Source organism: Lagenorhynchus albirostris, chromosome X, assembly GCF_949774975.1.
Source record: "Lagenorhynchus albirostris chromosome X, mLagAlb1.1, whole genome shotgun sequence".
NCBI lineage: Eukaryota > Metazoa > Chordata > Mammalia > Artiodactyla > Delphinidae > Lagenorhynchus > Lagenorhynchus albirostris.
The window spans coordinates 90,764,985-90,789,582 of NC_083116.1; the positions used below are offsets into that span (position 1 = coordinate 90,764,985).

The 24,598-nt window shown below is 38.7% G+C and overlaps 1 protein-coding gene across 2 annotated transcripts in view; it reads right to left on the reverse strand.

The window, feature by feature from the left end:
- Positions 1-24,598, reverse strand: part of JADE3 (jade family PHD finger 3) — a 151,212-nt gene that overhangs the window by 20,158 nt on the left and 106,456 nt on the right. For both annotated transcript variants that reach the window (XM_060138196.1, XM_060138195.1), the window contains 4 exons: positions 11,560-11,750; positions 8,162-8,373; positions 3,036-3,203; positions 493-609 (listed from right to left, as the gene is read on the reverse strand). In XM_060138196.1, coding sequence (XP_059994179.1) covers positions 493-609; positions 3,036-3,203; positions 8,162-8,373; positions 11,560-11,750 — 688 coding nt within the window. The remainder of the gene's footprint in view (positions 1-492; positions 610-3,035; positions 3,204-8,161; positions 8,374-11,559; positions 11,751-24,598) is intronic.

Below are 24,598 nucleotides of genomic sequence, written 5' to 3' on the forward strand. Positions count from 1 at the left end.
ACCATATGCAACAAATATGCCTATGAGAGTGACTTTCAAACCTATCAACCAGAATTTATCCATTCAGATGCATCTTTCCCTATCAAATGAGTTGCACTTAGCCCAGCAACAGGGTCATCTGTCAAATCATCCTGGAACCCAAGTCATCTATCTACAATGGGTGAGCCACACAAGAACATGGGCCTGGTTGTTTAGAAGTTATGGCTTGTTGCCACCCAGGATCATCTAGCTTCAGAACTCACCTAATTCATCAGATCTGACAGTGAAGGATGGAAATTAACCACCACTATGGCTATTGAAAAGAATAAGCTGAAGGGTCCAGAGGCAACATCCAAAAAAGGGGCTCCAGAAATGGTCTGTACAGTAGCAGAGCTCTAGGAGCGAGTGGGAAGCCTGCTGAGTAACCTTTCAATTAGCAGGATGCTCTCACTGGGAGGGTGAGTCTGGCCAATTTGGTGTTAGCCCACTCTACCACTTCTCATTGGGACTTACCTGAATACAAGCCCCTGTCTTCAACTTGCACAGGTTGCAGACTAAGGCCCACCGACTGGGTGGAATATGGGAGACCTTTGTGATTGGTTCCATCCTCTCAGGACAAGCAATGCTGACCTACAAATAAAACACCACCATAAGGCAGAAGGCACCAAGGCATTCCAGAAGTACCTTTCACAAACCATAAATGATATCACAAGAAGCTCAGAACATCAAAACAATGAGGTGAGCCATGTCTCCTAAGGTTACTATGGGACTTAGAATAAATAAAACCCGTCTCTAGCCACTGCTCAGGCCTTCAATCATTTCCAGTAATATAAATGATTCATATATAGGATGAGAGGGCAGGAGTAGAGACTAGGCATGGTTACCTTAATGAATCAAAGATATCTACACTTTACTTAGGAACCAAAGAAAGCTACTAAGGAAAGGAATTAAGATTCACAAAATCTAGCACCTCTCACATGTTTGAGATGGTGCCACATGCCTTGTGTTTTTTTCATTTAATACTGAATGATGAAAAACAGCGGCAGTGACATAGTATCATTGGAAAGTAGCAGCAATCTGTGTAATGAAGAGATTGCAGCACATAAGTAGAAAAGATGAGGATAACATTTTAAAACCAGTCTTTAAAATCACGCTAACTATCACCAGATTACTCTATTCTTTCAGCCAAAGTAGCTTTAAAGTTAAATTAGTCTTTGAGAGAGTGCTGAAAGAGATGCTTTTTAAAAACACGGAACTTTTTTCCGTGTGAAAATAAGGGGTCAAGCAACTTCTGGTAAAAAGTGTTTTCTTTAAAAATACGTACATGAGTTTCTAAGAGAGAAATGACTTTGAAAAGTGAAGGACTGTTGAGTAAGGACAGTTAAACTAGTACAAGTTCCACCCACATGGAGAAACCAACAGTAGAAAGATCAGAGACATCTAGAAAAGCCCCCAAAGTACTAGAAATCAGGTATTAGAAACCATAAGAGAATGTCAACAGGTGAGAAAGCTTCTTTTAATTTTAAAGAACTCTTCCTGAGTCATGTTCCAGACTTTTAATATTCTGAAAGAGCCTGCTTTATTAGCTGGGGAATTTGCTGCTAGAAATTAGTGATTCTCAGGCCAGAAACCTCAGAGTTCATTTCACATGTCTATTAGCTGGATGTTTTCAGTAAGAAAAAGAAACCACTACTCAAATTAAAAAAACAAACTGACTTCTATATTCATAAGAATACCATAGTATGTACCTAGAACTTTCAGTTTAACTTTGTGAGCTCGACTGCTAGACAGGTTAGACGTTAACAAGAATAAAGGCAGGCAAGTTTTAAAGGAAGAATGAATTTCTGATACAGTATCATCAGCTCCCAATAAACTGAATTCTGCAGTCTCTCTTGTTCTGCACTTAAAATGCTAACAAATTTGCTGGCTTGGATAGGGTTTGGGGAGAGAGAATGTGAATGAGATGTCCAAACAGATTTTTTTTTTTAAAAAAAAAAAACGGGCAGCCATAGGGCTTCCCTGGTGGCGCAGTGGTTAAGAATCCGCCTGCCAATGCAGGAGACTCGGGTTCGGGCCCTGGTCCGGGAAGATCCCACATGCCGTGGAGCAACTAAGCCCGCGGGCCACAACTATTGAGCCTGTGCTCTAGAGACCGCGAGCCACAACTACGGAAGCCCATGCGCCTATAGCCCGTGCTCCACAACAAGAGAAGCCACCACAACGAGAAGCCTGCGCACTGCAACGAAGAGTAGCCCCCTGCTCTCTGCAACTAGAGAAAGCCCACGCACAACAATAAAGACCCAACACAGCCAAAAATAAAATAAATAAATTAAAAATAAATAAATAAATAGATAAAAATAAAAAGGGCAGCCATAAAAAGTAAGAAGTAATGTCTGGAAGCCCTCGGGAAATATCAGCAACTGAAGGACCAGATTAAATAGTGAGGGGTGGCATTCCGAATAAAGACACTCTTAAAAAATGGAATACTACTCAGCAATGGAAAGGCATGAACATTGACACACACTACAATATAGACTGCTAGCCAGACAGAAAAGAGTGCATACTGTATGATTCCATTTTTAGACAAAACGAAACTATAGTGATAGAAATCAAAATGGTAGTTACTCTTGGGTAATAGGGACCCAGATAAGGACTGGAAAGTAGGTGTGAGGGATCCTTCTGGGATGCTCTATGTCTACTTCTGGGATGTCCTATGTCTTGGTCTGGGTTGTGGTGACAGATACATACATGTGTAAAAACTTATGAAACTCAACACTTAAGATTTGGTATTTTTAAGGTAGGTTTTACCTTTAAAAAATCTGCTGCTCATACCCTCTCCTCTCATCCAAATTTATCCAATACCACTGGTAGTACCACCTATAAATTAATTAACATGGGCTCACATGCCCACTTGCAAAAGAAGGATGTGAGGGAGGTCAAGTGGAACCATTGTCACCTCAGAAACTTGGGCAGGCATGAAGCATCTCCATGAAGCCTGAGTCAGTCTGAACGTTGTGGGAGAGCAAATGGCCTCACAGACCTGGATGAATTCTTACCTCTGGAATCCACAGGGCACAGCTGACGTGAGCCCATTTAGTCCCTGTCCTGGTGGTCTTCATGGCTCCACCTTTCTTTGGACATAACAGACATTGTGGATGAATGCCCAGGACACAGGAGCGACACAGCCAGCTGCCTTCTGGGACCTTGAGGATGCCGTAGCAGGCCTGGAGGCACGAGGAGGAGAGGGGGGTAATGGTTAGCATCTTCTCACGGGGTCAATGTCTGCTCCGGTACACAGTCACAGAGTACCCTCCACTTTTAGGAGAAAGAGGCAAATAAGGCCAAACGAGCTCATATCCAGGATTTAGTAATTTTAAAACACTCAAAAAAAAAAAAGCAACTTCTAGCATCTGTTTTAAGGTCAGCATGTCTGTCTATGAGAATTAACTTTAAGGACGATAGAGTAAGACTAGAAGGAAATACACGCAAAGGTTAGCCCAACTGTTATCTGAGTTTTGTGATTACATATTTTTTTTGCCTCCGTTTTCTAAAGCTTTCTCAATGATTATGTATTATAATTAGTCAGTCATATACTCACTGAACAACTTCTACATGTCATGCACTGCTGTGATCAAGAAAAAAGTGTTAAGAAATAAGCAGAATGAAACTTCTGAGGAGCAAATGAGCTGATGTTAAAGAGCCTAACAGTGCCTGCTGCATAAAAAGCACTCTCAGGAAACTGTAGCAGTTACTTGCTTGAGTTGAAGAAAAAGGGACTTACGAATGGATCCTGAATTGAACAGAATATTAGACTAACCACAATAGTCCATAATGAGTTCTTGAAGCTACTTCAAATTCCTTACAGAATGAAGTCGGACAAATAAATAAATGAATTACTATTGGAGGTGCAAGGAGGGAGATTAGTTTGGAAATATTTTAGATTTCCTTTTCACTATCTCTAATTTCGCCCATCCTTCCCCCCTTACTGCTCTACTCTCACCATTAGAGACTATAGCTGGGGGTCACCTGGCTCCCCATGTGGCCTAGCATACCTTCACTACTGACTGATTCACCACCGCAGCTTCAAAGTCTGTGCCTGCCCCAGAAAGTTCACCCACACCTCAGATTCCAGTTCCAACAGTCACCATCATGTTACCCCCGCAACTGGCCCCCTTTCCAAACTCTCTCTATCCATATCACCACCATGCTTCGCAGCTTCCAGATCCAAATTCCTTGACTCTTATTATCCACTTTCCTTCATCTACTGTCCCTTGGGCTTGCTACTAATCCCTATGGAGTGGTCACTAGACTCTGACCTTCCTCTCCATCCCCACCACAACTGCTCCAAACAAGTCATGCCTGGATTGATTTATTTCTAAATTCTCTTCCTCTCCCTTCATACCTTCAATCCTTCTTCTATTTGGCTGCCATATTCTTCTTACTAAAACAAAGACTTCATACCATTGCACAGCAATAAACCCTCTAAAAACCCCTTCTGCTCCCACCCCCAACCCCATCTAAAACCAGGGGCCTACTTCTTGAGACGTGTTTTGTAAGGCCAACAAGCTAAGAATGGTTTCCATATTTTTAAAGGGATGTTAAAAGAAAGAAGAATATGTAACAGGGACTATATGTGGTCCTCAAAGTCTAAAATATTTACTATCTGGCCCTTCAAAGAAAAAGCCTGCTGTTCTTCACCTCAATTCTCAGATCACTGTAGCCCCTGTGTCTGCTCCACTTCCTGACTCCCACCCTCCACTCAACGTCGTTTCCCTCACCAGGTACTTAGTTGACATCATGTATGCTTCTCTACTTTAACTGTTATGTTTCATCTCCTCAGTGATACTGTAAGGTCACTGGGGGTAGGTCCTTTACCATCAATTTATCTGGAAGGTTCTCTACGCTGAGCTTGAGTAGGTGGTTTGGTAGAACAAATAAATTTCACTCAACAACTGAAGCTGGATTCCAACTAGGCTGCTGTCACAAAAGCAGGGCATCATTTTATAAGGTCCCTAACCTTCAAAGCTTTTTCTTTCTCTGAGATTCAGAAAGTCTGCAAGGAAATGAAAGCAAGCTTTCTCCCTAAAACAGAGCCTCTTTCAGACCAGCAGAAGAAAAACCAGAAGCTGGTTCTAGCAATACCCTTTATCACCTGGCCATTTTATTGGGTAGAAAATCATTTACTGAGCTCTTCTGTAGACTTATTCCTGGTCATAAGATCATAGAAGCTTGTATTTCATTGTAGTGTTGTAGTGGCTCTCAACTTTTTCTAGACCACAAAATGACGAAGGCTGGACTGCATTTTTTTAAAAAAACTGCACACATGCACGAACATATGTTTTACATATAATTTCAAGGGGTTAATAAATTTAGTGCTAAACATTATATATATGACAGGTATAAAAGCTATGAGCATGTACCTTCAGGCAAATTAATTTAGGCCTCAGTTTGAGTGTTCAATACATGGGCTAAGAAGCAGAAAATGGAATACATTAAGGGCCTTGGAATGGTCCCAATTTTCACAGTTTTTCATGAAAAAATTTAATTATTAAAATCCAACATCTATTGATGTAAAATAAACCTCTCTTCTAAAGTACGGACCGTAAGTGTATTATAGTCACAGAGGAACAAACAGTTGATATAATATGGTAGTTAAAGAAGAAAAATTATGTTTAATAAATATAATTGTCAACATGTCCCCAATTCTGTTGAGTAAACCAAATCTTCCAAATCATTTAAAGTCACTTTTCAGTCAACAGAGGGAGCTCTAACCTAAGTATCTCTTTAGAATTCAAGTGAACCTACTCACTTCGGAAGAATTCTCTTTTATATGAAACTTTATGTGGCATCAACGTCCAGCTTTAACACATACCAGCTTATATTCTGCAAGGCCTGGTCAGGTGTTATTGTCATTTCTTTCTATGTGAGGAAAGGGCACCATTTATAGTCATTACTGGATATGTTTTCAAAGCAAAATATCTTTAAGGAGAATTATTATGCTACATTTCATTTTGTTAGTTAAAGAACCTGGAAGTAATTCATTAATATTTTGTCCCAACTGTGAAGGACAAATACAGAAAATATATACAGATGACCTCAGTACTATTACCTTCAATTCTACTAAAGATCCACAATCATTTATCTGAAAACTCTAGGGTAAGAAACATCAGGAAATTCAGAATTGTTCATATCTTAGGAAAGTGATACAGTATATACATGGCATATTACCTATGGGACCAGGGCAGTGCCATATAATCAAATACATTAATATTTCTCTAACAAAATATATGAGTATTTTCACAAAATGGAATAAAGACTACAAATAGCCTCATACGGGGTGAGTTCTGCTACTGCCCTCAAATCAGTTTTGGTGCCAAACTTCGGTAAAAACTTGTAGTTTTCAGAGCTTTAAAATTTTGGAAATGCATAGAAGGGACTGTGGACCTGTACTGTCAGATATTTAAGTTCGTACTTAAGTAGTAAAGATTTTCTCTGTTACTAAAGGTGAGACATAAATGCCAGTAACTGGTAGAGTGAATATACATTTTCAAAATTCACTCTAAAAGGATACAAGTAAAAGGAAGAAAGAGACCCAACTGATCACAGAATATTCTGAGTACCTTTTAATACAGAGGGTTAGGTTAGGTGGCCCATGGAACTAAAATAAAGTCTTAAGTCCTGGTTTCTCTCTATCTCCTGTATTATCTAATCATTTTAATATCTTTGTAGTCAGGATGATCCTTCTAAATTACAAATCATATCCTTCAGGGTTGACAGGACAAAACCGAAGTTCCTTAGTTTGTCAGAGAAGGCCCTTCACATTTGTCCCCTGTATCCCTCTCTACCCTCACTCTCCATGCATTCCCTACTCGACCCCACCACTCTCCACAGTTCTGAACAGCTCAGAGTTGCTTCTAACATACTTTGCCTACTCTCACTACCCCACCTGAACATGTTCTCCTCTCTGCCTGAACACACACTGCTGTTTTTTTCTGGCACTTCCCTTTGGCCATTAAGATTCAGCTTGGATGCCACCTTCTGGATGGTATCCCTGACCCCCATCCCTCCCATGCACTTCCACAGCAGCATGGACTTCAATCTACAAAAACACTTGGCATACTATGCTAAATGGGCAGTTTCCTTGTAGACCCTACACCAGATTCTGATCTCCCTGGGGGCAAAGACCATGTCTGCCTCTTCATCACTGTATCTTCAGCATGCAGCACAGTCCTGGAACATGGATGGTGTTGCATACCTATTTACTAGATAAATTAATGAAATGAATGAAACACACAACAGGTTCAGAAGAGTGAAAAATCACTTAGGGTAAGGGAGTTCAAGAAAGGATTCGAACTAGATCTTGAAAGATATGTAAAGTTTTGTTAGCCGGAGGTGGGAGAAGGCATTTTAAATTGGTGTGGCTGAAACATGGAGACAGGACAGCATCAGGAATATTCATCACTGTCCCACTGAGTAACCTTATTTTGCTAGAGCATAGGGCTTGTGGGGGAAGAAAAGGAAAGAGCTGAAAAGAATGTGGATATCACCATCATCATTACTATTAATTTAAAAAAGTAGTGTGGTAGAGAAAGAATGACAACTAGCTATAAGAGGTTGGGTAAAGTCACTTCACCTCTCCTGGTATTATCTGTAAAATTAAGGAGTGGGACGGTTTTTTACAATCCTAAAATTCTATGATGTTTAAAAATGGAGTAGACCTAGTTTCCTGGGAGTGGTATATTTGGGAGACAGAGGAGGGCTCTGGGTGCCAGGATGAGGAGTCCCGACTTCCAGCTGTAGGAAGTGTAAACTCCCCAAGGTTACTGACCATGGGTGTAACCTGATGATATAACAGGGACTCCAAGGCAGAGGAGAGACTCCTAGGCAGGTAGCAAGGAGACTCCCCAGGGGACTGTAAAAGTATCGAACAAGGCAATCTCAATGGCATGGGCATGAAGATACACAATAAAGACCTGGGTTTAGCCCCCTGGAGTAAAGTTAATAAGTCACCTTGGGGATCATAAGAAGTATTATTTCTAAAGGAATTACTGGAGAACAGCCAGGCCAAATCCTTATTTTCACCCTTAAATGCAAGCTGCTACCCAGATATGGGTGCTGGAGATGATCACTGAACTTCAGAAAGGCTGACCGTGGGGAGGTGGCGGTCTCCACTCTCACTAACCTGATGCACACAGATGTTACACTTATCACAGAACACCATATCATTCCCTTCTTCACTGTCTGGAGACCGGCACACATCACAGATCACATCTTCATCATACTCTATGCCTAGCCCTTCCTCTGTCTCAATAGCATGGTTCATATTTTCATGGCAATGGCGTTCCAGGACTTCTACTGTCTTTTCCATAAGATTCTCATCAACTGGCCCACAACCTGCACAGAAATACAAACAATCAATCAACCCATCAGTCAGCTGTCATTCCCAAATCACCTACTGTGAGCCCGGTGCAGGGGTGGGGAGATTCTAAAGGATAAAACCATCTCTTCCCTGATCTAAAACAACCAGATTTTAAAGAATCTTTTACTAGAGCTATTCTAAAATTTACCTATCATCACATATTAGTGTTTGACACATGAAAGGAGAAATACATTTCACCATATTCTTTGTAAGTTATATATACTGACCCTTTCAATTTTCTGTCCAAATCCTAGCCAGTCTCCTCCTAAATCTGTTTCTCTCTCTCTCTCTCTCTTTTTTGTGGCTGCGCCATGAGGCTTGTAGGATCTCAGTTCCCTGAACAGGGATTGAACCTGGAAAGCCCGGAATCCTAACCACTAGGCACCAGGGAACTCCCCCGAATCTGTTTTCTCTTATTCCCATTGAGGGAGGACTTTCATTGGACTTTGTAATCTTGAACACTTTATAGTATAATAAAATAATTAGAATCATATAACTATTTGGATATAAATAACAATTCATTCTTAGCAAATTAGTTCCAATGAGCACATCTAATGGTTACACAAGGAAAATTTCATACAAAAAGGTATTAAGCCATAAAAGAAAATTCTAGGTGCTGTATATGTGATTATACATATGAAATATTTGTTATTTGTTTTTCAAACCTGACTTTTAGAAAATCCAATAATATTTTCTAATGACAAACTAAAATATAAAGTAAACTTATTAGCATTCATAAAGGTCTAACTGCAAATTCTGAAATTACCTTTTTTGCCTCTTGATTCCTTTTCCTTCTATACTTTTAATTTTTCTTAGCCTTCTATACATAATAACTCAACTAAAAGATTCATATGATGGCTATTGGTAACAACTAAACATTTTTCTTCTTAGGGGGACTGATGATTTTGTGAGAGCACACATATATTTATTCTAACAGCTTATAAACTCAGGAGTACTTCTCAAAGTGATCCAAAACAAATTTATCCAAATATACCACTTCATCTGCAATATAAGATCCTAAGGAACTTTGGAATTCCACATAAACTACCTTTACAATGTTGTTGCTACTTATGAAACCAAAAACTACTCAGGTAGTATGTTTAATTTTTCCAGCCAAGACAAATTACACTTTTTTTTCCCCTGGAGTGAAGGAGTATAGTGTCTGGTTATAAGAGCACTTGGATTCAAATTCCAACTTGACCTCACATTGGTTATATAAGCTTTGACAAGTTATTTACCCTCTTTAGGGCTTAGCTTCCTTATCTATAAAAATAAGGATAATAATACCAAACTCATTGATTTCTTGTGAGGCAGAGATGAGATCATGTTCATACATTGCTTAGTATAGTGACTGGTATGCAGTAAGCACTCAACTTTTAGAATTCCTTAATCTGAATAAAAAACATGCTTAAGATAATATTGTTTTTGAAAGTTTATTTTAAGCTCTTAGAACCTTACTACAATATCATTCACTCTAAAGGAATGCTGGAGATAAGGTAATCATCTTTTTAAAACTCATCCAAGCCTAAATGCAATGTGGTATCCTGGACGGGATCCTGGAACAGAAAAAGGTCATTAGTGGAAAAACTGGTGAAATTCCAATAAAGTCTGGAACTTAGCTAATAGTACTGTACCTGTGCTGTTTTCTTAGCTTTGACAGATGTATCATGGTAAAGTGAGATGTTAACATTAGACGAAACAAACTGCGTGAGGCGTATATGGTAACTGTATTAAAACTGCAACTTTTCTTGAAAGCTAAAACTATTTCAAAAATTTTTTTGAAAGCTTATTTAAAAAAAACTCATCCAAAGGGAATTAACTGCAAAATACCAAAGGGACTTTGTTATAAGGCAGTGTCATGTTGAAGGCAGCACTGTAATGACTATAGTGTATATGGATGTTGTATGGTTCATAAACACAACTGTACATTGAGCCATCGATCCACTTGATTATGCCCTCATACTCTCATTTTCCCTTTCTGTCAGTCTTTTATTCCCTTCTCTTTGTGGTTCCGACCCTAAATTTTTTTGACCCCTCTCCTTCCTCTTAGAAGGCAGAACAAGAGAAGACATAAAACAAAATGTTTTAAAAAGCAAGGAGTTAGTATTGGTTACTGGCAGAGTAACTATCACCACCATGCCAAACTGGATTTAGTATAATTTTAATTTTGTATTCACATGCATTCAGATACCAACCTCAAAAGAAAGAAAGAAAAAAAAGGGAAGAAAAGGAAAACCACTGCTCCTTGTTGTACTAACAATGAACAAATGTGATTCAAACAAAAACAAAATCAAATGTATCCTTTACCATATCTCATACAGAGAGTTAAAAACCACCCAGTTTCACAGGACCACTTGGACCTAAACACTGTTTAGACTGAAAACAGGTCAAAAAGAACTGTGTGTAAGTATAAGGTGAGTTTCCTTTCAGCCTAGGATTTCTGAGCATTGCCGGTATGGTACTGTATGGCACACGTTTACTTTAAAATTACTACTATGTTTACTACGAGGTTTTTTATTTGCTTGTTTTTGCTTCATTCTATTCTATTTTTTGAGAGTAGCATGACAACTCTAGAACTCACTGTAGGTAGCTAAGAACTGCTTTGGGGATGTTTTGCCCTAGGCCTGCCATTCTTCTTCCAGGCAGCAAAATACAAGTCCTACATTAAGGCATCCTGGTCACATCAACCTGTCAGTTGCAGTGGTGCTGCCTAATGCTAAAGTTGCAGTTTCTCTCCATCAGGTGGAGATGTCAGAGGTGCCACTACCCTTGGCCCTGCTCACTGATCATGGTACTTTTCAGGGCCGAACGAGCAACCAGTCTCAGAATCCTTCTCAACCAGAAGTCCAATCAGCCATGACCAATCTCACACTCAGAACTGGGAAATGGCCTTGTGAAACCTACATGCCATCCCTGATCTGTGATATTCACCATGAACAGGGAAAGACAAGGTCAGATTTAAATGTTACTGCTCTACTTCAATATATTTATGCATTTCAGGAAATGCCTCATTAAGATTAAGATTAAAGAGAAAAATAAATGAAGAGTCCAGAAAAGAAAGGAAGCCACAAAATGAAAGCAAGTTAAAATGGTCCTGACACCTTTTTTAAAAAATCACAAATCAAGTCAAGGAACAAGTTACTTGTGAGGAAACAACTTACCCATTTCTGCGAGGTCTTCATTGAGTTCCTGGAGCCAGAAGATGTCCATGTCATCTAGGTCATAGCGGCACACAGATGCCGCCAGCTCCATGATGTTGATGTAGCCAGGCTCTGCAGTCTCTGGGCTGGAGCAGTGGATGTACTTCCGGGGTCGGATAAATAGGACCTCCTTTACCTTGTCGGCTACAATCCTAGAAAAGCAAAAGAAAGACGCTGATAACAATCAACAAATGACAGATTCCAGGCACTGACTGGATGGGCCCAACAGCACTCAGGCCATACAGTGGAGCTGAATGTTCTCCCTTCCCACCCTGGGGAAATCCCCTGCTCCGCCAAATGAGAGGCATGACAGATCCCTTTCTAGAAAGTAAATGGTTGTACAAATCCAGCTTTGTTATTTGCTGTGAATACTCTGACTGCTAATAAAATGTTTCATTTACGCTTTTGGCTCCTAGGCCCTTACTTCCATTCCTTCTAATAAAATATTGCATTGTGCATTCTTGGTGCAATGGCCACCACATTTATTTAGAAGGGGAACCAGAAGAAGGGGTGATACCTGTACAAAGGCACAGCCGGATTACATACCAAAGATATAGTTTAGCTAAACTCATGATTTTCTACCATGGAGGCCATACTGGATGGTGGTAAAGAGTATAGGCTATAGACTCACACAAACCAGTCTTTTACTGCCACTCACTCACATGGTGATCTTGGGCAATTACTTAATGTCTACAAAGTTCAGTTTTCTCAGCTAAAAAGGACGATAATCATAAATTATGATATAATAGTATCAAACTTATAGGGTTATTATGATGATTATATGAAATAAAATACATAAAGTGCTTAGTAAAGTATATAGTAAAAAACAGATGATCAATAATGCCAGTGTCGGGCTTCCCTGGTGGCACGGTGGTTGAGAGTCCGCCTGCTGATGCAGGGGACACGGGTTCATGCCCCAGTCTGGGAAGATCCCACATGCCGCGGAGCGGCTGGGCCCGTGAGCCATGGCCGCTGAGCCTGCGCGTCCGGAGCCTGTGCTCCACAATGGGAGAGGCCACAACAGTGAGAGGCCCGCGTACAGCAAAAAAAAAAAAAAAAAAAAAAAAAGCCAGTGTTATTTTTATATCTCTTATTATTTTTACTATTTAGGTAGATGAGTTAAAGCCAAGAGGCCATGGATTTATACAAACTTAAGCCATTTCCCAACCATAAATGATAGTGACTATAAGTCTGAGTCAGGAAAACACAATGGGATGAAAGATTCCCATTCTTCCACCAAATTATCTAGCAGGCCTGAGCAAACCCATTATTTTCCCAAACCCCTCCTGACACTTAAGAGGCCAAGGCAAGGAAACCAAGCAAGGGAAGAAACAGAAATTTCTCATACCAATGACTCGTTCTACAATGAATGTTCTAGGTAGTACATGAAGCATCAGAAAATGTAACCAAGACGAAATCTGAATTATTAGTCCCTGGAAATTTTAAAGAACAGGGTAGGCCATCTAAAAAAGAGAGAAAGGGGGTAATCCGAGAGGAAATCAAAAAATACCTAGAAACAAATGACAATGAAAACACGACAACCCAAAACCTATGGGATGCAGCAAAAGCAGTGCTAAGACGGAAGTTTACAGCAATACAATTCTACCTCAAGAAACAAGAAACATCTCAAATAAACAACCTAACTTTACACCTAAAGAAATGAGAGAAAGAAGAACAAAACTTCCCCAAAGTTAGCAGAAGGAAAGAAATCATAAAGATCAGATCAGAAATAAATGAAAAAGAAATGAAGGAAACAATACCTAAGATCAATAAAACTAAAAGCTGGTTCTTTGAGAAGATAAACAAAATTGATAAACCATTAGCCAGACTCATCAAGAAAAAAGGGAAAGGACTCAAATCAGTAGAATTAGAAATGAAAAGGGAGAAGTAACAACTGACACTGCAGAAATACAAAGGATCATGACAGATTACTACAAGCAACTCTATGCCAATAAAATGGACAACCTGGAAGAAATGCACACATTCTTAGAAAAGCACAACCTGTCAAGACTGAACCAGGAAGAAATAGAAAATATAAACAGACCGATCACAAGCACTGAAACTGAGACTGTGATTAAAAATCTTCCAACAAACAAAAGCCCAGGACCAGATGGCTTCACAGGTGAATTCTGGCAAACATTTAGAGAAGAGCGAACACCTATCCTTCTCAAACTCTTCCAAAATATAGCAGAGGGAGGAACACTCCCAAACTCATTCTACGAGGCTACCATCACCCTGATACCTAAACCAGACAAAGACATCATAAAGAAAGAAAACTACAGGCCAATATCACTGATGAACAGAGATGCAAAAATCCTCAACAAAATACTAGAAAACAGAATCCAACAGCACATTAAAAGGATCATATACCATGATCAAGTGGGGTTTATCCCAGGAATGCAAGGATTCTTTAATATATGCAAATCAATCAATGTGATACACCATATTAAGAAATCGAAGGATAAAAACCATATGATCATCTCAACAGATGCAGAAAAAGCTTTCGACAAATTTCAACACCGATTTATGATAAAAACCCTGCAGAAAGTAGGCATAGAGGGAACTTTCCTCAACATAATAAAGGCCATATATGACAAACCCACAGCCAACATTGTCCTCAATGGTGAAAAACTGAAACCATTTCCACTAAGATCAGGAACAAGACAAGGTTGCACACTCTCACCACTCTTATTCAACATAGTTTTGCAAGTTTTAGCCACAGCCATCAGAGAAGAAAAAGAAATAAAAGGAATCCAAATCAGAAAAGAAGAAGTAAAGCTGTCACTGTTTGCAGATGACATGATGCTAAACATAGAGAACACTAAAGACTCTACCAGAAAACTACTAGAGCTAATCAATGAATGTGATAAAGTTGCAGGATACAAAATTAATGCACAGAAATCTCTCACATTCCTATACACTAATGTTGAAAAATCTGAAAAAAGAAATTAAGGAAACACTCCCATTTACCACTGCAACAAAAAGAATAAAAAACCTAGGAATAAACCTACCTAAGGAGACAAAAGACCTGTATGCCGAAAACTATAAGACATGGATGAAAGAAATTAAAGATGATACAAATAGATGGAGAGATATACCATGTTCTTGGATTGGAAGAATCAACATTGTGAAAATGACTATACCACCCAAAGCAGTCTACAGATTCAATGCAATCCCTATCAAACTACCACTGGCATTTTTCACAGAACTAGAACAAAAAATTTCACAATTGTGTATGGAAACACAAAAGACCCCAAACAGCCAAAGCAATCTTGAGATAGAAAAACAGAGCTGGAGGGATCAGGCTGCCAGACTTCAGACTATACTACAAAGCTACAGTAATCAAGACAGTATGGTACTGGGACAAAAACAGAAATATAGATCAATGGAACAGTATAGAAAGCCCAGAGATACACCCACGCATCTATGGTCACCTTATCTTTGATAAAGGAGGCAAAAATATACAGTGGAGAAAAGACAGTCTCTTCAATAAGTGGTGCTGGGAAAACGGGACAGCTACAGGTAAAAGAATGAAATTAGAACACTCCCTAATACCATACACAAAAATAAACTCAAAATGGATTAGAGACCTAAATGTAAGGCCAGACACTATCAAACTCTTAGAGGAAAACATAGGCAGAACACTCTATGACATAAATCACAGCAAGATCCTTTTTGACCCACCTCCTAGAGAAATGGAAATAAAAGCAAAAATAAACAAATGGAACCTAATGAAACTTCAAAAAATTTGCACAGCAAAGGAAACCATAAACAGGACAAAAAGACAAACCTCAGAATTGGAGAAAATATTTGCAAATGAAGCAACTGACAAAGGATTAATCTCCAAAATATACAAGCAGCTCATGCAGCTCAATATCAAAAAAAACAAACAAGCCAATCCAAAAATGGGCAGAAGACCTAACTAGACATTTCTCCAGAGAAGATATACAGATTGCCAACAAACACATGAAAGAATGCTCAACATCACTAATCATTAGAGAAATGCAAATCAAAACTACAATGAGATATCATCTCACACTGGTCAGAATGGCCATCATCAAAAAATCTACAAACAATAAATGCTGGAGAGGGTGTGAAGAAAAGGGAACCCTCTTGCACTGTTGGTGGGAATGTAAATGGATACAGCCATTATGGAGAACTGTATGGAGGTTCCTTAAAAACTAGAACTGCCATATGACCCAGCAATCCCACTACTGGGCATATAACCTGAGAAAAACATAATTCATAAAGAGTCATGAACCAAAGTGTTCATTGCAGCTCTATTTACAATAGCCAATACATGGAAGCAACCTAAGTGTCCATCAACAGATGAATGGATAAAGAAGATGTGGCACATATATACAATGGAATATTACTCAGCCATGAAAAGAAACGAAATTGAGTTATTCGTAGTGAGGTGGATGGACCTAGAGTCTGTCATACAGAGTGAAGTAAGTCATAAAGAGAAAAACAAATACCATATGCTAACACATATATATGGAACCTAAAAAAAGAAAAAGAAAGAAAAAAGATTCTGAAGAACCTAGGGGCAGGACAGGAATAAAGATGCAGACGTAGAAAATGGACGTGAGGACGTGGGGTGGGGGAAGGGTAAGCTGGGATGAAGTGAGAGAGTGGCATAGACTTACGTATACTACCAAATGTAAAACAGATAGCTAGTGGGAAGCAGCCGTATAGCACAGGGAGATCAGCTCAGTGCTTTGTGACCCCCTAGAGGGGTGGGATAGGGAGGGTGGGAGGGAGATTCAAGAGGGAGGAGATATGGGGATATATGTATTTGTATAGCTGATTCACTTTGTTATAAAACAGAAACTAACACACCATTGTAAAGCAATTATACTCCAATAAAGATGTTAAAAAATTATAATAAAAAAGAGAAAGGGACTTCCCTGGTGGCGCAGTGGTTAAGAATCCACCTGCCAATGCAGGGGACACGGGTTCGAGCCCTGGTCTGGGAAGATCCCACATGCCGTGGAGCAACTAAGCCCGTGCGCCACATCTACTGTGCCTGCCTCTAGAGCCTGTGAGCCACAACTACTGATTCCGTATGCCACAGCTACTGAAGCCCGCGCGCCTAGAACCTGTGGTCCGCAACAAAGAGAAGCCACCACAATGAGAAGTCCGCGCACCACAATGAAGAGTCGCTCTAGCTCTCTGCAACTAGAGAAAGCCCACGCGCAGCAGTGAAGACCCAACACAGCCAAAAATAAATAAATAAAAAATAAAAAAGAAAGAAATAGATATATGTGTCATCATAAAATGATGAAAATTGTTTCTCTGGAAGGCTTCTGGAGCTTCTAGAGTTACTATGTATGTACAAGGATTCATAAACATAAATGTATTCATAAGAATACACATAAATATATACAGAGGCATAGTCCACCCTGTAATTTTAGATTGAATATTTCCTCCTAAGCATTCTTCCAAAAGCTTATGATTCCAAATAATGCATGTGGAATAAAGTTAATAACTACATACATTTGCATATTTTAATTTTTCTACCATATGGAGTTTTAAAAAGCCAACAACAAGAAAGTATTTGAGGAAAAAAGTGGAACTCTAAATATTAATTGAAGCTAAAAATTTGGGAGCTGCTATCAGAGGCCTGCTTCCAACTGAAATGAACCCAACCGAAAAGGACAAGACATGCATATGAATTCTCCAGAGACTATGAGATTAAATATGCTGCACTTTTTGGTGCATGGCTTATGAGGTAATTATAGAATATCTAAGTTTTTTCAAGATTTATCTTTTTCTAAAAGGAAGAATATTTTGCTTAATTATTCATCTTAATTGCCTCAAATTCTACATGGAACAAGGCAGACTATAAATGTTCTTGATTTAAACTAATATGTTTATTAAGCTTCTGGAAGAAAACAAAGGGGAATATCTTTATAACCTTGGGATAGACAAAGATTTTTTAAATAAGACACAAAAGCCATAACCTCCAAGACTGAAAAACGTGTTTATCAACAATGTATAATAAACTTTCACAAATCAATTAGAAAACAACAGAGAAGGCAATTAAAAACTGGGCAAAAAACCTGAATAGACACTTCACAAATAAGGCTATCCAGATGGCGGTTCTCGACCTCATGAGTTAACATGGAAATGCAAACTGAAATCATAATCACCATTACCTGCCAGAATGGCTAAACTTGAAACGACTGATCAAAAATTGAAGATACTAAGTGCTTGTAAAGAAATGGAGCAAATCGACCACTGCTGCTGGGAGTGTGAATTGGTACAATCATTTTGGCAAACTATTTGGCAGCAGATATTATGGCTGAACATGTGCATACCTTATGACCTAGCAAAGCCACTCCTAGGAATATACTTAACAAAAAAGTACACATATGTATCCTAAAAGATGTATAAAAATGTCCATATTAGCATTTTTCATAATAGCTAAGAACTGAAAGCAACCCAAATATCTATCAAAAGCAGAATGGATAAATAAAATGTGGTATATCACACAATGGAATATGACACAGAAGTGAAACTTAATGAAATGCTCCATGCAATAGCATGGATGAATCTCACAACCATAATGATGAACAAAACAAGCCAGTCTCAGTATGAAGGTTAAAAACTGGCAAAACTGTCACCTATGGTGAAGGAAGTCAGTGGGGAGGAGCAGAAGGAGGGCTTCTGGGGTGCTGGTAATGTTCTCTTTCTTGATCTGGGTGCCAGTTAAGCAAGTGTATTTAATTCATGAAAACTGAGTTATACATTAGTTATCTTTCTGTGTGTATATTATATTTCAATGCAAAATTTATAACAATGATGATGTTATCGCACTCATCTTTCATATGTATCTTGAACTAAAGGTCTGAATCTAAGGACTGAGCCTATGACAATAAAAAAAATTATAGGCCGAAACAGTAATACCAAAGGCAAGGAAATGCATGGGTAAAAGGTGGTTAATACACACTCACAAGGAGAAATTCTTATAACGATAGAGGGAAGGTCTATGAGAATAAATGAAAAAATATTACTTTGGGGTTTTGTAAAATGCAGCTTTAACATCTTCAAGTACACATAACATTGCTATAGCTGGACGAAATCCCAGGATCATCCCTCAGTGATTTTCTTCTCTGGCTACTATACACTTGGTAGAGGGACACTCTTTGAATTGTCACCAGACCACTGAACAAATCAGCAAAAGCTCACAAGCCTAGAGATATGAGCAATTTTGTTAGAGTAATGTAGTAAGTGCAGTTTTCAATTTGGATGCTTGAGTGTAAACGAATGCTGTAGTAACTTTCTGGATGACTGATTTTGGTGAAAGGACCCACAACCACACCTGCTTAGCCTCATAGAAAGAAAGCCTATCCACCTGCTCCTCAGGGTAGGTCAGCTACCTCTAGCCCATGTGAACACTCCTGTTGACACTGAGGAGGCAAAAAAAAGAAGCTGCAACCACTCTAAGCCGACCTACAGCCTCTTCCAGTGTCTTATGCACAGTGAGTCCTCAGTGTGTCTTCAGTTGATCTAAATATTTAACAGGTAGAGACTATGCTTCATTTCCTAATGAGTGGATCAGAATCATCTGTGAACAGCACAGAAATTGCACAAATACCACAACATCATGGATTTTTTTTAAAGGCTTGAAATAAGTGCCTTAAAAGCTAACTAAACAGGAGGCCCTTATAATAAAATCTCTAGGAGTAGTTTCCCAAGATGCCCCTTGTTAATCTTGCCACTCTGCTTCTCTACAAGACTCCATGCCTCATTTATGAAACAAAAGACAATTACAACCTCTGTGACAGATGGTATTTTAAAAATTCCACACGCTCTTCTACAATGTGACTCTCCCACTGCCCCATCAAGTGGTGAAGTCTATTTCTCCTCCTTTTGAATCAGGAAGGGCATGTGACTGTTTCCACCAATAGGATACAGCAGAAGTGACGCTATGAGAATTGCAAGGCTGAGTCATAAAAGGGAAAACAGCTTCATCTTTTTGCTGGAACATGTGCATGTGGACTCCTGTGTCTGAGGCCTGTAGAGAGTCTGCCTATGCTGAGGTTGTCATGCTATGAGGAAGCCAAACCAAATGGAGAGGCCATGTGCAATCTTTATGTCATCCCAGCCCAGGTGGCAGACACGTTAGTGAAAGCCTTTAGATGATTCCAGCCCCCAGCTGCTGAGTCACCCCCAAACTTCCAAGTCTTCCCAGATGAGGCCCTAGACATAGTAGAACAGAGACTAGCCATCCCCACTGTGCCCTGTCTGAATTCCTGACCCACAGAACCTATAAGTATAAAAACATGGTTGCTTGGTGCTAAGTTTGGGGGCAACAGTAACTGGAAAAACAATTTATACAGCAATAGTAACTGGAAAAGCTACCAAAAGACTGCTTTAAACTTTAAATAAGATAAATGTGTGTATAAAAGTGCTCTTTATTGATTCTCATAATTGAAAGCAAAATGGTAGACTGCTGCTGCCTAAAATGGAATGGGAAAGGAGGTGTGTGAAGAGTGGGGCAAGGAGAGTGGGGGAGGTGAGAGAAGCATGATGATAAAATATAGCAGTGGGAGGCAGGCTTGTGCTCCCATTTATCATTAGGGGCCATTCTTCCTTTGACTTACTATATGAAATCTGATATATTTTGAAAAGTAGAACCAAGGGGATCTCCTTTGATACTGAATATGGGGTATGAGGCAATGAAGAATCAAAGATGACTCTAGGAATTTTGGCCTGAAAGACTGAACAGGAAGAATGAATCTGCTATTAGTTAAACGTAGAAAATTACAGGTGGAACTAGTTTGGGAAGAACATCACTAGTTCAGTTTGGGACACTTTAAGTCTGAGATGTCTATTGGACATCCAAGTGGAAACATTGCATTGGTGGTTAAATATTTGAGTCGGGAGTTTAGTGAAGACAGTACTGCTCTCCATAACCCAGTTAGTCCAACATTTATATTCCAAGGAGAACTAGGCCTCTCTGGATACCTAATCATCCTCTCTTCCAGTATCACTAATGACTCAGAAGTATATGATAATATATTGTTAAGTGAGAAAAGCAAGTTACAGAATGTTCCCATTTATTTGTACATACATATGTACATGTTGTATAAGCATATATATTACACAGTTAATATTTGTATTCTGATTATTTTTGTTTTTACAGTAAGTCAATAATTCATCTACAATTTAAAAATCATATACACATACATGATAAATATAACATTAACCACTTATGTGTAATATAACTTATAATGCATTCTTCCTTTTAACCAAACATGAAGCGTTGCTTTCCTTCCATTGGAACCTTACTGTGAAAGAAACTGATTTAAATATACAAATGAACACAAAATGCAACAAAACAAAAACTATCTGAAACTTGTTTATCATTGATGAGCATCAAAATCATCCACGGTCTACCTAAAAAACATGAAATGGGGTTAACATCATCTTTATTTGTTGAACTTACTTCAAAAAATTCCTTGTGGTAATGAAAAGGCTTACTTAAAAAGCTGTAACTTACAGTGCAAGTTGGCTCCATTTCAGAATTCTCTGTACCCCTCCCCTCAATCACCACGTATATGCACTACACTACCCTAAACTAAGGGACAAGAGAATAGCAGAAAGGATAATGGAACAGAGAGGAAAACCTAACCTGAAAGCTGGAACAAAAACCCTAAAAGGATTTGCTCCACCTACTCTGTTGTATCTTTCTTCACCCCTTTTCAGTTTTAGCACCCAAGAATCAGGTCAATTAATTTATATACATCCAAAATTACTCCTGTAAGTTCATTAGGAAATAAAATTCTGAAGCATTTTGACAATCTTGTGAATTAGGTAATAAATAAAAAGCAAGTGCTTAGTTTTACTAGTATTTAAGTTTCTCTAGCTGAATGATTAATCTGTCTGTAGTCAATAAGACAAGTAACTCAAATACAAACATTACAAATATTACTATTGTGATGGATTGAAGATAGTCATAAATCCTTTGATAGTCCTTCTGTTGAGAGGTAGGGTCTATTTCCCTCCCCTTCAGTCTGGGAGCTCTCTGCAACTGCTCTAATAAAATATGGTGGAAGTAATACTGTGACATTTTCTGAGCGCAGGCCTTAAGACTGGCACCTTCCACTTCTTTTTTTTTTTTAACCAAAATTATAATTATTATAATTGCGGGATTATCACACATAAATTCATTTATATTTACTGTAGAAGAAACTGCACATTTTCAAGACTGCTTTGAATTCAGCTAAATTTGGTAACAAAATGTTGTTACCTAAAATGAGTGTCAATATTCCTTTGATCTCAACTACAGAGTCAAGTAATCCCCTAGGGAAAACAGACTGAAGTTCAATGCTTACACATAAAAAATTCAGGGGATTTGGGCTTTGAAGAGTATGAGGTTTTTGTTGTCTTGACTAGTGCTTCTAGATTTTTAGTAAGACTTTTCCATTCTCTACTTTCTCTTTATGTTTGATATACAATCTAATGCTTGTGAGTATTTTCAAAGCTTTGGTAGTTTTAAATTTCTTGTAAATCTGATAATCAAACTTCATTTACATTGATTTCTTAGAAAAAAAATTCTATCCAGGTTCAAGCACAACAGTAAAAATGAGCTAGTAACAGTCTTTTTTGCCATAATATTGGACTTTGCATATTATTTTAAAATTATATAGCTTCCAAAAAGAATGGCACCCTTATTCCCTCCTTTGCTCCCAAAAGAAGTTAGCTAAACATCTAGATTTTCATAAATTGCAAAAAATGAGGCACAGAAGCTAATTATGCTTAAAAAACAGTATGTAAATAATTTATTTGGCTTATACCAACATTTTCATATTCTGGATCTGACAGTTTTGTGTAAGCAGTAAAGTTAGTGTTGTCTCCTCCTGATGAATGTAGAATTAAAAAAAATTTTTTTAATGTCATTTATTTAAAAAAATGTCATCTATTAAGTAGACTAAAAATGAGAGGTAGGGTGGGAAGGAAAAGCAGGAGTTGAGGACACAAGTGTCTAGGCTGACTCTCAGTTTCCTTTTTGATAATTTTTAAAAAACACGGAATTCCTTCTCTACTTTGTGTTGCCTGAGAACCACTATGGTTTGGTAAAGTCTATAACAGTAATTACATTTAATCACCACGAGTACATTTGTTTTAAGCCTATAAATACTATGTTAGTAACACTAAACTATCTCCATTGGCTTATTTGTAAAAAGAAAAATATATATTTATATTCTTACAAGGTTAATACTGAGGGCTGAGGAAAGGGAATGAGAAGCAGTGTTTAATCACAGTTTCTCTGGACTCAATAACCAGACTGGGGTCTTGCTCAAGCCACCTGGTCAAGCAGTGTCTGAGGAAGAGTCATAGGAGGCAGAGATGATGAAATGGCCACTGCTGGAGTGGCACCTTCCACTTCTCATCGCTTAGAAAACTCACTCTTGGAGCCCAGAGCTGCCAGGTAAGAAGTCAGAGTATCCTGACCACGTGGATAGGTCCTAAGACTAAATGGGAATCTGGGTAGTACAGATCATAGCATCAACTACAGGGTTACAGTGGTGAATAAAAGCAGTAAGGTTCTGGGACTTACCTGGTGGCACAGCAGTTAAGACTCTGAGCTCCCAATGCAAGGGGCCTGGGCTCGATTCATGGTCAGGAAACTAGATCCCACATGCATGCCGCAAGTAAGAGTTCACATGCCACAACTAAGGAGCCACTGAGCTGCAACTAAAGGAGCCTGCAAGCCGCAACTAAGGAGCCCACCTGTCACAACTAAGGAGCCAACATGCCGCAACCAAGGAGCCCACCTGCCAGAACTAAGACCAGGCACAACCAAAATAAATTAATAAATCAATAATCAGTAAGGTTCCTCTGAGACTGAACCAGGAAGAAAGAGAAAATATAAACAGACCAATCACAAGCACTGAAATTGAGACTGTGATTAAAAATCTTCCAACAAACAAAAGCCCAGGACCAGATGAATTCACAGGCGAATTCTATCAAACATTTAGAGAAGACCTAACACCTATCCTTCTCAAATTCTTCCAAAATATAGCAGAGGGAGGAACACTCCCAAACTCATTCTACGAGGCCACCATCACCCTGATACTAAAACCAGACAAAGATGTCAGAAAGAAAGAAAACTACAGGCCAATATCACTGATGAACAGAGATGCAAAAATCCTCAACAAAATACTAGAAAACAGAATCCAACAGCACATTAAAAGGATCATATATCATGGTCAAGTGGGGTTTATCCCAGGAATGCAAGGATTCTTCAATATACGCAAATCAATCAATGTGATACACCATATTAACAGATCAAAGGGTAAAAACCACATGATCACCTCAACAGATGCAGAAAAAACTTTTGACAAAATTCAACACCCATTTATGATAAAAACCCTCCAGAAAGTAGGCATAGAGGGAGCTTTCGTCAACATAATAAAGGCAGTATATGATAAATCCACAGCCAACATCATCCTCGATGGTGAAAAACTGAAACCATTTCCACTAAGATCAGGAACAGGACAAGGTTGCCCACTCTCACCACTATTATTCAACATAGTTTTGGAAGTTTTAGCCACAGCAATCAGAGAAGAAAAAGAAATAAAAGGAACCCAAATCAGAAAAGAAGAAGTAAAGCTGTTACTGTTTGCAGATGACATGATACTATACATAGAGAATCCTAAAGACTCTACCAGAAAACTACTAGAGCTAATCAATGAATGTGATAAAGTTGCAGGATACAAAATTAATGCACAGAAATCTCTCACATTCCTATACACTAATGATGAAAAATCTGAGAAAGAAATTAAGGAAACACTCCCATTTACCACTGCAACAAAAAGAATAAACCTACCTAAGGAGACAAAAGACCTGTATGCAGAAAACTATAAGACACGGATGAAAGAAATTAAAGATGACACAAACAGATGGAGAGATATGCCATGTTCTTAGACTGGAAGAATCAACACTGTGAAAATGACTATACCACCCAAAGCAATCTACAGATTCA